General features: G+C 32.9%; 1 protein-coding gene across 1 annotated transcript; it reads right to left on the bottom strand.

Annotated features, from left to right (window-relative positions):
- Positions 1-204: 204 nt before the first annotated feature.
- On the bottom strand, positions 205-11272 carry LOC111411184 (mitochondrial Rho GTPase 1-like). The gene is made up of 13 exons (XM_023041741.1): positions 11127-11272; positions 10770-10997; positions 8758-8890; positions 8416-8565; positions 7892-8068; positions 7470-7721; positions 6783-6851; positions 5617-5673; positions 3270-3325; positions 2592-2619; positions 2325-2536; positions 2149-2218; positions 205-407 (listed from the first exon to the last, which is right to left on the bottom strand). The coding sequence occupies exons 2-13, from the start codon at positions 10985-10987 to the stop codon at positions 291-293; spliced, it is 1539 nt and encodes a 512-aa protein (XP_022897509.1). The 5' UTR covers positions 10988-10997; positions 11127-11272; the 3' UTR covers positions 205-290.
- Between the last annotated feature and the right edge of the window lie 2396 nt (positions 11273-13668).

The following is a 13668-nucleotide window of genomic DNA, read 5'->3' as shown; positions in this document are numbered from 1 at the left end:
AAAAAAAAAAAAAAAAAAAAAAAAAACAAAAACAAAAAAAAAAACAAAAACAAAAACAAGAAAGGAAAAGAAAAAGGGATAATTAAAGAAAATATCATTCAGAAAAAGAATAATGCCAAATGAAATACACTAAAATTTTAGAAACATCAAAAACCAAGTTATGCCAAAACATAATGTGGTAATAGTGAAGTGTCAACTACACCACCAAGTGATTTATATCAATATGATTCAAAACACTAACAATCACTTATATTATTCTTTTTAAGTCAGTTGGAAAAATGGCATATCAGCTACCTGTCATGAACAAACACTGCCACATCACATGCTGCCAAAGCATCCCTGCTGGATAATATTTTTTTCACTCCTTGCTCTGGTATCTCTCGTAATACAAGAGTTTTCTTAGCTCCCTGTCATCACAAAATATAAAACCATACCTTCATTATATAAATATTTTCACATGAAAGTAAAATAAGAGTCAGAGAAACGCTCAAAACATTAATTGGGATCAACTATCCTGAGAAATTGTGGTCAAAAGAAGCATGTTACAAGAGTTTTCTTGTGTTCCTTTGTCTGAGGTGATAAATTCCTTAACATCTCTATACATTTCGGGAAATAGCAAGAAATTAAGATTATATTTGAGTTGGCTTTACTATTTTGCAGTCCTCTTCGAATTAATAAGCTCCCAAGATTTTTGAGGCTTTTCAGCACCAAAAGCTCTCTTTCAAATACAAGTTGATTTCTTCTCCTTTTCTTATTTCCAATCCACTGTATTTACAATGTTTTCCTCTATTACTATGACAAATTGACTAGAAAAATTTACCTTTCTAGGTTTTCTAATCTCATCAGAAGTTAACTTGAACCAAAAATGCAAGCACATTATGATGCACAACCCAAGGTTCCATGGAAACGGTACACGCATATGGACACTATTTCTCAAAAAGGGCATGAAACACAACAAAAAATATTTCATAAAAAATTATAATTTCATATAAATTACTCAGTATTCAATCTTAAAAATAGCTATCTAACATTAACATAGTATTCAAAATAACACAATTCAGTCAAACTAAAACTTCAATTTGATGCATTATACAATCTTAAAAAAGTATCATATCAAATAAGTTTACAAAATCCCAAAAAAAAGTTCATTCATGTCGTAAGATTAATTTCCTTCAGATTCATTCCCATCATCGTCTTCAATATCTGTATCTCTATTATTACCAATATCTGTATCACAACATCAACATCAAAATTTTAAAGTTAAACATTTAGCCAATGTTTGGCTCATGTTTATAAAACACTAAATCCACTTTTATCCACATATTTCAAGGGATCCACAAGTACTATCAACTTAACAACCACTCATTTCTATCTATTTATAATTTAAACTTCTTATAACATTTCCCAAACATGCTCTTAGAAGAATAACATAATCTTATTGTTGAAACTATTCCCTTATGCTCTTTATATTTGGTATTTCTCAGTGATTCTCTAAGTTTCATTTGCCAACTAGATTTTCTTTGTTGAAGTAGTTTATTGTTGGTAAATCCCGGCAATAAAATCTATCAATTTATATCCCTATTTTAATTGAAGGGTTAAAGCCCACAATTAATTGTTATTCTTAGTTGAAGCCCACAACTGAATGGCATTTCTGGCTGGCCCTTAATTTTCTTTCCTAATTAAAGTTCCCAATTTTTTTATAAAATGCCTCTTTTAAGTTCCTGAATTTTAATTCAAAACAAAAGGTTGATAAAGTTTCTCTAAATTTCCAAAACATTTCATAGAATTTCCGAAGAGCTCCGGTTTCAAGAACGGAAACTTTTCTCTAGGGTGAACCTATTACAATGACTATTCACAGTATATCAACTGTGTAAACTAAAGATATCTAACCCTTGAATACTACATTCGTATTTTATGTCAGATTACATTTCCATACACATTTTGGTGAACTATAGCATTGTGCTTATTAGGTAACATTGTTTCTAATGATTATCACAGTGCCTTTTATTGTGCATAATACAGTGAACACCACAATTGTGTACAAATCCATGCTCGTAGTTATGCATATGCCAGTCCACAGATGCAGACCGCGTTCTAGCAATTTACCATTTTTATTTTATGAGTCTTGTCTTGCTTTATGAAACGTACCAGAGGTTGATCAACTGAATTAACAGCATAGCGATCATTGGTAGTGGGAACATATTCTTCAGGAAAAAGTCTGCAGAATGAATGACTTGTTTTACAAGACCTGACTAATATTAAGAAACTGGAAACAAATCTAAGAAAAATAATTAAAAATTTACCACATAAGCAGCATATTTTACCTTCCAATGAAAGAATTCAGTATTGCAGACTTCCCAGCCTCTTTTGGTCCAAAAACAAAGCAGTGGCACACAGTTCTGTCCGTTTGCTGCTTCCTACGATTTAAACGTCTTCTTCGAGTTACACGGATGGCAGTTGAGGGATCAGTACCATATCCAATGTATATCAGGGTCTCCATGGTACGAATTGGATCCAGAAGTGTCATTAGGGACCACTAGAAAAAACACATTTGTCAAAGAAAATTTACAGGCACATAAAAGATAACATACAAGATGAAGAGTAGATATGGTCCTTGGCCTATAAAATAAATTGACCAGTCAAGCTTGTCCATTTTTTCAGTTACATAAAACATGCTAATCCAAATTTATCAGAAGTGTTCTAAATATCTTGCGGAGAATTTGACATCGGACGACGGAAAACAAACTGTATACTAGAAGAAAAGTTGTCGAAGAAGGGGTAACGGGAAGAGAAGAGAGGAGAGGAGAAGAGGAGGAACTAAAGAAGAAGAGAAAGAGGATAGAGGGCTGAAAGAGAGGAGAATTGGGGAGGGAAAAAATATTGCTTATTCTATTCACCAAAGTCTGCATCTGTACAATTTCATACCCCCCCAGGATGGAGTGCCAGTTTGGGCAAACATCAGTAGACTAAATGTAAATTTTATCATCTTGTTAGAAATTGTTATATGGAGTTTTCAATTATTTATGTATGTGCATGTGCATGTGCATGTGCATGTGCANTTGAAATTTATTATATGCGCCAAAAACACCTGAACAAATGAAAGGAAAACGAGGGATCTTTGCGTGTTGAAGCAAAAAAGTGTGTAAGAATGTAATAAAAAATAATTACTCTTCAGGAGCAGTAGAAAACATGTGAATTTCTTGAAAAGAGGAAATTTCATTTGTTGGAGGAAATGAAGATCATAAGGATATTAAAGAAGAATACATTACTTTTCTGGTGCAGTAGAAAACAAATCCTCAAGCTCAGCGGAACGAAGAGCTCCATCCTGAAAAAATCAACATTTTAAGACATTGTGAACTATAATTAAATAGCAGGAGCACCAGGTCTCATTGATAAGTAAATAATATAAACTAAAACATGGGAACACACAAATCACTTGAAATTATTGAATCCTATATCCTACCATGATAATGCATACCAAAATGCTTCCCCAGATATAGTTAGAAAGCAGATTTACAATATATGTGAAGCAAGCCCTTTTAAATGAGCACCAGCTGAAACAATGTCCTCCAACCCAAATGAATGTACACCATTGTTTTTTTTAATAGGTAATCAAAATTTTATTAATTAAAAGAGATTACACGGGATGTGTACAATCACTTTAAGCAAGAGAGGAATAACATGAAATTAGGCAACCCTTCTATAGGATTTTTAGCCGTGACATTAAATCAATTATACAGAGTCAAATGAAACATTTCTTTAATCTGCGCTGCTGTCTTTGTTTGGTCTTCGAAACAGCGGTTGTTCCTTTCTCTCCAAACACACCATGCAATGCATCCCGAGATAAGGTTCCATACAAATTTGCTATCCTTATTACAATGTTTTAGAAACCAAATTATGCAAATATGTTAAAGCCCACTGTAAATGATATTTGGCTGTGCTGTTGGTCATCTTACCTTGATTTCTCCAAAACTTAAAAAATCCACATAACAACATTGGCATCAGGCCCATCTTTTAGCCAGTTAAAAGCTAACTTTAAAAGCTTAATTTGCTCTTAACTAAAGTCTCACTCCTACCACGCTCTGCTTCCATTCATCTTTTTATCTCATACACTAACGCAAATTCTCACTAGAACACGTCAGGAGAGATGTTGACCAAAATGGTTATGGCATTATGTAATTGCAAAATATTTTTATTTTACTTGATATTTTAGGAATTGTAGCATGGAAGCATACAGAACAGTGAAAAAAATTCATGTAGCTGACACCGAGTTTTTCAGGAATAAAGCTTATAGATCATTTAAGCGCTTGTTTTGCTAGGTATAGTTCTTCAAACAAGTTTTACAAATTAAAATTGAGCAAACACCAAGTTGTTGTTGTACACAAACTATTAAATGGTAACTTTCTTCAAAATGCTAAAACATTTCATTTGCGTGCAGGAGTAACTGGCTGTTTGACCTACAATGACCATAATGAAACATCCAGACTTTAGGAAACTGTTTACGAATAAAATCAAAGATCATATGATGGATTATTCAAGAGAATAAACTGTCTTAATAAACACGGTCTCTAATCATATCAACTAAATATTAAAATGATTATTAGAACATCAAATTTTAAGGAAAAAGACTTCACATACACCATCAATACTGACCTTCTTACATTATTTTAGACTTGCTTTCTTCTGAACTCCATAATTTTTTATTTGTGCAGACTAAAGTCAACCCCTGTTTGATGGCCATTATTTTGAGAAAATAAAGTTTTGAATAGTGATTTTTTTGGCAAATGTACTCTTAAAAAGTAGGAAAAGTTTTTAATTTACGTGCAAAATATTCTATTACGTAAATTTGCGGTTGAAAAAAAGTATGAGAATTAAAGATATTTTATTTTCATTTAAATACGCCCATTGCAAATTATCTTAATCCTACATGCATGACTTGATTATCATAGCCACTCTAAAATAAGAGTGTAAGATACTCCTGATTTTCCGATACTACCCGTAGCTATACGATATTGGCTTTTCTTTACATATCTCAGGGGAGCTACAACAATATCAATGAAAGTTGCACATTTTTTAATATAACACTAAAAAAATCATATTTAAAGACCAAATTGCCATTTTGTCTATAAAGCAAGAAAGAGTACACAAAAACCCAGAACAAGTTAAAATTATAAAATACACCATTTCAAGTGAAGCAAGAGGTCTTCAATAATCTTCTAGCAGATTAGCCGTCGAAGAAAACAGATAACAATGTTGTTATATTACAACTGTTATCGTTTATGCCAAAATTTTGCATAGCTTTCAGTAGTAACCCACACTTCAGAATCGGATTGATTTTAAAGATTAAGGAATAAGCTTTTATTTTTTTCCAGAAGCTCATAACACCTATTGCATCTCTGTTTACCACTTGAAATTTATTATATGCGCCAAAAACACCTGAACAAATGAAAGGAAAACGAGGGATCTTTGCGTGTTGAAGCAAAAAAGTGTGTAAGAATGTAATAAAAAATAATTACTCTTCAGGAGCAGTAGAAAACATGTGAATTTCTTGAAAAGAGGAAATTTCATTTGTTGGAGGAAATGAAGATCATAAGGATATTAAAGAAGAATACATTACTTTTCTGGTGCAGTAGAAAACAAATCCTCAAGCTCAGCGGAACGAAGAGCTCCATCCTGAAAAAATCAACATTTTAAGACATTGTGAACTATAATTAAATAGCAGGAGCACCAGGTCTCATTGATAAGTAAATAATATAAACTAAAACATGGGAACACACAAATCACTTGAAATTATTGAATCCTATATCCTACCATTGGGGAACGTCATGAAATTAGGCAACTCTTCTATAGAATTTTTAGCCACGGCATTAAACCAATTATACAAAGTCAAATAAAACATTTCCCCAATCTGTGCTATTGTCTTTGTTTGATCTTAGAAACAGCGGTTGTTTCTTTCTCTCCAAACACACCATGCAATGCATCCCGAGATAAGGTTCCATACAAATTTGCTATCCTTATTACAATGTTTTAGAAACCAAATTATGCAAATATGTTAAAGCCCACTGTAAATGATATTTGGCTGTGCTGTTGGTCATCTTACCTTGATTTCTCCAAAACTTAAAAAATCCACATAACAACATTGGCATCAGGCCCATCTTTTAGCCAGTTAAAAGCTAACTTTAAAAGCTTAATTTGCTCTTAACTAAAGTCTCACTCCTACCACGCTCTGCTTCCATTCATCTTTTTATCTCATACACTAACGCAAATTCTCACTAGAACACGTCAGGAGAGATGTTGACCAAAATGGTTATGGCATTATGTAATTGCAAAATATTTTTATTTTACTTGATATTTTAGGAATTGTAGCATGGAAGCATACAGAACAGTGAAAAAAATTCATGTAGCTGACACCGAGTTTTTCAGGAATAAAGCTTATAGATCATTTAAGCGCTTGTTTTGCTAGGTATAGTTCTTCAAACAAGTTTTACAAATTAAAATTGAGCAAACACCAAGTTGTTGTTGTACACAAACTATTAAATGGTAACTTTCTTCAAAATGCTAAAACATTTCATTTGCGTGCAGGAGTAACTGGCTGTTTGACCTACAATGACCATAATGAAACATCCAGACTTTAGGAAACTGTTTACGAATAAAATCAAAGATCATATGATGGATTATTCAAGAGAATAAACTGTCTTAATAAACACGGTCTCTAATCATATCAACTAAATATTAAAATGATTATTAGAACATCAAATTTTAAGGAAAAAGACTTCACATACACCATCAATGTCAAATGTGGCGAAAATTCTTCTGAGAAATTCCACAGCTTCGTTAGTCAGCTCCGTGCTCTACAGAAATGACAATAAAGATTCAGAAATTAAAAGAAAAGACAAAGAGATCATGGAAGGCAAAAAAAAAAAAAACCACTCTCAAAGATTTGACAATAGTGCTGATAGAAATAGAACGCTAAATTACCGTCATGGTGCATATAAAACATGAATTAGGAGAATATCATAGAGGACATCATGAAGACAAACTTCTATTTGTGATGTTCTAGAACGATCTTTATGGATCTCAGTCATATAGCATTAGATAGATGATGAATAGATAAAAAGCAGAAAATAAGAAAACATTCATCATTGGTAGTGAACAGCAACTTTATATACAATTTGGTAGTTGAAAACAATGAACATAACCATTACCAAAGTTAGCAAGTAACAGATGAAGATTTTTATGATGCGTTAATTTTTACATCTGAAATTGGCATCAACTGAGTGAAATCAAAAGAAATTTATGACAGTTTCTGAATGGTATTAAAAAGGGTCACACACAACGTTGGCATACAACTTGAAAAGATTTGATGAGAATAAGCAGAATGGATTAAACTAAATAGGAAAACATTTTCTATGTATTGTATATTCAGATTGTCCACACTAATAGTTAAGCTCATCCAAAGGGTAACTTGCCTGGTCAGGATATCTCTTTATTGGTGGTGGCAGCTGATCATCATGGAGTCTGATTTCATTGTTATACCCAAATTTCCGTAGGACAGTCCACGTTGTCTCTAAACGGCCCTTCTCGATAAAAAGTGCATGGAGAAAGAGGAATCCGGTCAATGTAAGACCACGATCATCAACACCTTCCCTCAATTTTTCTTGCACAACGCTCTTAACAACTACTATTTCAGATGGTTGTAGTGGAGCATTGAAACATTTTACCTGCACTTATTACTAAATCATTTCAGTGTCTAGCAAAAGAGAAGGCTCACGCAAACTGGTAATATTCAGGAAGCATACATGTAGATGTAGATGCAGATGTGAAGTGTCAAAACATACATGTAAATGAAGATATTAAGAGCCATATTATAACAAAATGATAACGAAATGACCTGAAAGTCATTCAACTCTGCATCAGAGAGAGCACCATCTCTGTCATGGTCACAAAGGATAAATATCCTTTTCAAAGCCCTCACACATCGTGGCCTCAACACTTGTTGTTCCTGATCAAACAATGGAGCAGTTGGATGAAGCACAGCTTTTTGTGCATAGTAGAAAACCTCAGGAACCTGCAAACAGGAAATCACCAACCATTACACTAGTTAGTCTTGATAGAGAGCTTCAGAAGTAATGAATGTATAACAGAATTGTTATTTTGCGTATTGAGCTATCAAACTTATCATTTCTGACTCAAGCCCATCTCTCAGCCTATTTCAAATTGGCAAAATTTCATAGAATGAAACATTTGAAAGTGGATGAAAGCAAAAAGACAAACAGAGCCATAAATTGCAATAATGATTGGTGGAAGAAAATGAATTGTTAATATATACATCCTACAAATATAAGATGCCGACATTGCAACTTTAAATAAAATCAGCTTTGTAGCCATAGATTACTGGGGTGAATTAGATTTTACCTGAATATGGTTTAGTGCAGAACATTCAATACAAGTTTCAATCTCACGAAACTGTTGCATTATTGGTGACATAACCTGCTCCAAACTAACTGAATGTTGATCATCCCTCTTATCTAGCATACAACCCACCACAATAACAGGCACATTAACCTGCCCAAACATGTGTTAAGTGCACTAGTTAAAGGGGTAAAACGAAGTGTAGAATAAACCAAAGTTTCATAATAATGATCGAGATTTTTGACTTTGGAAACTAGAGGTAATTCTGTGAGCTCTAAAATAACAATTAGGCAAGCAGTAATGCAACTTCAATAAAATGAACAAGTAATGGTTTCATTTAAATACCTCTAATCTTCGAAGTTCAGGAAGCCAGAAAGTACTCAGCCGATCAAGAGTTTCAAGCCTATCACATGCGTAGGTTAGAACAACAGCATCGGCTCTCATTATCTCTTCAACAAGTCTACCTCTATTCTCAGGGCTACTTCCCATATATAGCCAACAAAAAATTGGTAAGTTTCAACTCAAAAGAAGTACAATGAAACAAACATATGCAGTAAAAAGATCCAAAGAGAAGAAACAGTTAACATATACAAATATCAAGAAGTACAATGAAACAAACATATGCAGTAACAAACATCCAAAGAGAAACAACAGTTAACATATACAAATATCAAGCAATTGCAATTGCAAATGAACCAAAAAAAACATTTGGTTACCTTATTATGGGGGAGAAACCTTACTATGAAATAAATTAAACTCAATATATCAGGGAGCACATAGAAGAATCTAGTTGAACACTTGTTTCATTTTGATCAGATCCATGAGATTATGGACACGCTTACAAAATCAGAAGCATATACAACCTATTGATGCGTGTGATCATATGCTTTGACAAACCACTTTAATCCTACAAAACGGGTTCCATATTAATGCAAAACACATAAGTATGTGCAAGGGCGTGCACATATTACTACCAATTAGTTGTAGACTAAAATTATATTTATAATTCCATTTTCCCCATGCTAGGGATCCCTGTTTTATAAATACGAGGTCACTTACACGTGTTAAATTGATATGGGACATCACATATACATATTATAAAATTTCCGAAATAAAGGGATCTTGGTGGAATAATGATGAGCTTAAATGCAAATTAAATAAAAAGCACTCTCTAGTCTCAAATGTGATGGGTTGTACAAACACTTCAACTAGGGTGGTGTGTCTGTGTCAGACACGTGTCGGATATCAACATTCCTTGGACGCTCTACCAAGGTATTGTTTCTTTTTTAATCTAAATATTACATAGCCCTGTTTGATGGCCATTATTGAGAAAAATGATTTATTGAATGGTGATTTTTCATAGAATATGTGGTTAAAAACTACGGAAAAATTTTAGGTTTACGTGCAAAATATTTAATTGTGTGAATATGTGATTCAAAATATGTATGAGAATTAAAATTTTTTGTTTTAAAGGGAGGCATACAAGGGCATATTTTCAACTCAAAGTTATTATTAAATAATAAATGGTTACTGATATTTAAAGTATTTTAAAAAATTAATATTGAGTATAAAATTAAATTTATATCATATAAATGAAGTATTTTAAATAATTTAATCAACGTGTCATCAATGTGTCGTGTTAGCATTTTTTTTTTTTTTTTTTTTTAAAAGCTATGTCAGTACAACATAGCAAATGTGTTGTATTGCATGCACATGACATGATACGGACACAACACATGAATTCACAAAAAAACTAAGACTAGGGAGCTTCAGGGCACGTTAATTTAAATTCTTGACAATTGAAGATTTATATGTTATATGTTTATTTACATACCCCTTTTTTTGGGGAAAATCAACACTTTTCTAGTTTTGATTTTTGTTCACGAAAACTTTTACTTAAACAATATATTACTAATGCAGGGGAAGAAAAATGCGTACATGTCTTCGAGTGTCCAAGGAGTATTGTGGACAAATACGAGACAAATCGGATATGGATACAGACCTGGCACCATAGCACATGAAAAAAGACAAGGGTTGACAAATCACCTCACAAGTAATTATGTTCATTAGATATTTCTCTAGTAAAGAAAGCACAAATGGCGTTTCAGTCCACATGTAATGATTATTCGTTCCCATTCCATAAAAAGTGAACCTTGACATACTATACCCAAAAGAGAGTATAATTTCACTTTGTTGAAAGCAGCTGAGCTCAATTGACTCCTTTCTCAAAACCATGAAATATACATAATCCATATTGCGATATATAAAACTCTAGTCACAAGTACTCACACATAAGAATAAGCGCGCACAAACAAACATATATGTACATAAGAGAAAAAGAAAGAGAGGACGCGGACCTCGAGGAAGTGTCAATTACTGTAACAGGGACACGATCAGGGTAAACATCTTCGGGGAGCCTAGTGGGCGGTAGCAGTGGAGGGACATTGTTCGGATAATTATCAGTAGCGGCCGTAACTATCAAGCTCGATTTCCCGGTCTTGGCATCTCCAGCGACGACGATTCTCACGCCGGCGACATTCCCGGAAGCACCGGAAGCTGAAGCACCTCCCACCATGTATTCACTACTAAAAAACGAATTTACATTAGAATTAGACATGAATGATTGATATTGAATTGACAGCTAAAAACGTCGATTAAAATAAAATAACCAATTAATAATAAACGAATAATCAACAGATATGCATATGGATTACCTTGTAGATGGTGACAGTGAGGGCGAAATATGAGAAAATCAAAGGTGCTGAGAAAGGTTGTCCACCCGTACTTGGAGAAGAAGATTTAAGAGGGGTTTTTCCTATTACAGTAGTATTTTATGGGGATTTTTGTTCAAGGGTAAAAGTGTAATTGAAAAGCACCGCTGAGACGGGTGTTCACGGCGCATTTTTTATTTGGAATTTGAGAAAAATTGTCTTGTAATTTGTCTCAAGTGTTTGTAAATGCCATATCATGTTTGATAAAGATTAAAATTAACTTTTTACTATATTTTGATAAAAATTAAAAATATATATGGTTGAAAAGTTATGCATCTAATGAAATATGTGATTAAACATAATTATTGAATTTGACTTATGATTTTTAATTGATTTTAATCTATAGCAAATAAGAGCTTAATTAAATTATTTTTAATCAATATAATTTGTGAGAAATTGTTCTCATACCCACAGTAGATAGGATAAAATTGCTCGCTTACTGATGTAACAGGAAAATCTTACTTACACTTCTCTTTAAATGTGATAACCTTACTTAAGGTTCTCTCCATATTAGACAAGCTAACATTTCTCACTGTGGACATGAGAACATGAGTAATAATTCGTAATCCTCATAAGATTCACTTCTTCATCATTCATTTACTCTAGTTTAGAAACGTTTGGCCAAGCATAGAAGTGGATGAAGAGCGCCACGTTCAATGAAGACTGATACGTGTACTTTTGTTAAATTTAAATTTTTTATTCTTTTGTCTCTCTCACTTTAATCTTAGCGTGGTCCTTTCTTTACCTAGTTGTTATTTGGACGTGATTTTCACACAAAACTTAAGTTGGGTATCACTTATCATCATCAATCTAACGGAAAGTTCAAGAGAACTATTCCAATTTTTGAAGACATTATTGACTCGTGTCTTTGATTTAGACGGCAGTTGGAAAACTTATTTACCACTGGTGTAGTTATAGCTTGCAATAACCATTTTTGAGCAACCATAGGAATAACACCTTATGAAGTTTTCTATGGCAGTATATATAGATCTTTGATTCACAAGGACAAATTCAAAGAAAAGAGAGTTTTGGGTCTAGAAATTTTTGAATGAATAGTTCAGGCTATTTACAAAATAAGAGCCAAAATAAAGGCAACATATAATTGACACAAGTGTTATGTCTATCATAGATGGAAGGATTTGGAAACTGAAGTTTGTGATAATTTTTTCTAAAAGTAGCTTCAATGAAGGGAATGCTTCCTTTTGCCAAGAAAGTAAAGTTGAGACCATTTTGAAATACTCGAGAGGATTGAAAGCGTGGCGTATCATCTCGCCTTACTACCCCAATTCTCAGTAATGCATAATGTGTTTCATGTGTCAATAACTAAAAAGTAAGTGTAGGATTGACAACACACGATGGATTATCAGTTATTGAAAATACAGAAAGACTTATCTTATGACGATCCCCAATAGGAATTTTGTACGTGAAGGTTCATATGTTAAGAAATAGGGAAATACCCTCAATGAAAATTTAGCGGCAGAATCATGGAATAGAATGGACAACTTGAGCGAAAGAAGAAAAAATCAACAAGATAAATTTCGAGTATGAAATTGTTTCAAGGGGAAGGAGATGTAATATCCATAATTTTACCAATGTGAGAAATTTTATTTAGGGCCTAGCATTAATTTTCAGCCACTAGAGAGTCCAAGTCAAGTAGATATCCAATGATGAAAAAAGTCCAACATGTTTAAAGAAAATAGATTGTTATTTTATTACCTTCAATTTTCTAGAATTTATGTGAACCATTATTTTAATGGAGTAATAAATTAAAGAATTATGTTGGACATTATTTAAATTTGATTTAAAATTATTATCAAAGTTTATTTCAACTTTAGGGAATTTCCATGTTCCCTTTTTCCTTATTTGATTTTAAAGTGTTTCCTTATCCATTTCCTCCCAGGAGATGCAGGTAAGAAAGAGATCAAAACCATTCCAAATATTAGTAAAAATGGCCCCCTCACAGTGTACCTCGTACAAATATGGTATAGATTCCAATAAATTGGTTGTTGGAAATGTTGGAATAATTAATAACTTCATATGTGGGCTTCACATTCGATTGCAAAATTTTACGGGTTAGATATATGGCTCATAATGATATTTGTGTTTGGGCCAAATTTATTAAGTGATCAATTGGGTCTTTTACACCTTATGGGTTGTAATTAATTTGATATGGTAATTTAAAATATGTGGGCTGAAAATAAACCCTAATTAGAATTCTAGTCGTAATAGAACGGCTCAATTATTTCCTATATATAAAGGTTAGGTCCCCTCTCCTCTCCATATGTTTTCATTAGTTTACCCCATTGATAACTAATACTTTTGTGAGGAGCAAGGAGGGGAAGATCTTGTCTGCTATTACAACTATAATTCATATCAACAATGGCTTCCGCAGGTATGAATTCGTTCTTATTAATTTATTATATGGTGATTCTTGATTCTTAGCATGATTACAAATAAATGTCAACAATTGATATCAGATTCACCA

This window comes from Olea europaea, chromosome 15, assembly GCF_002742605.1.
Source record: "Olea europaea var. sylvestris chromosome 15, O_europaea_v1, whole genome shotgun sequence".
NCBI lineage: Eukaryota > Viridiplantae > Streptophyta > Magnoliopsida > Lamiales > Oleaceae > Olea > Olea europaea.
The sequence above is the reverse complement of the archived record's forward strand: the minus strand, read 5'-3'. Positions and strand labels throughout refer to the sequence as shown.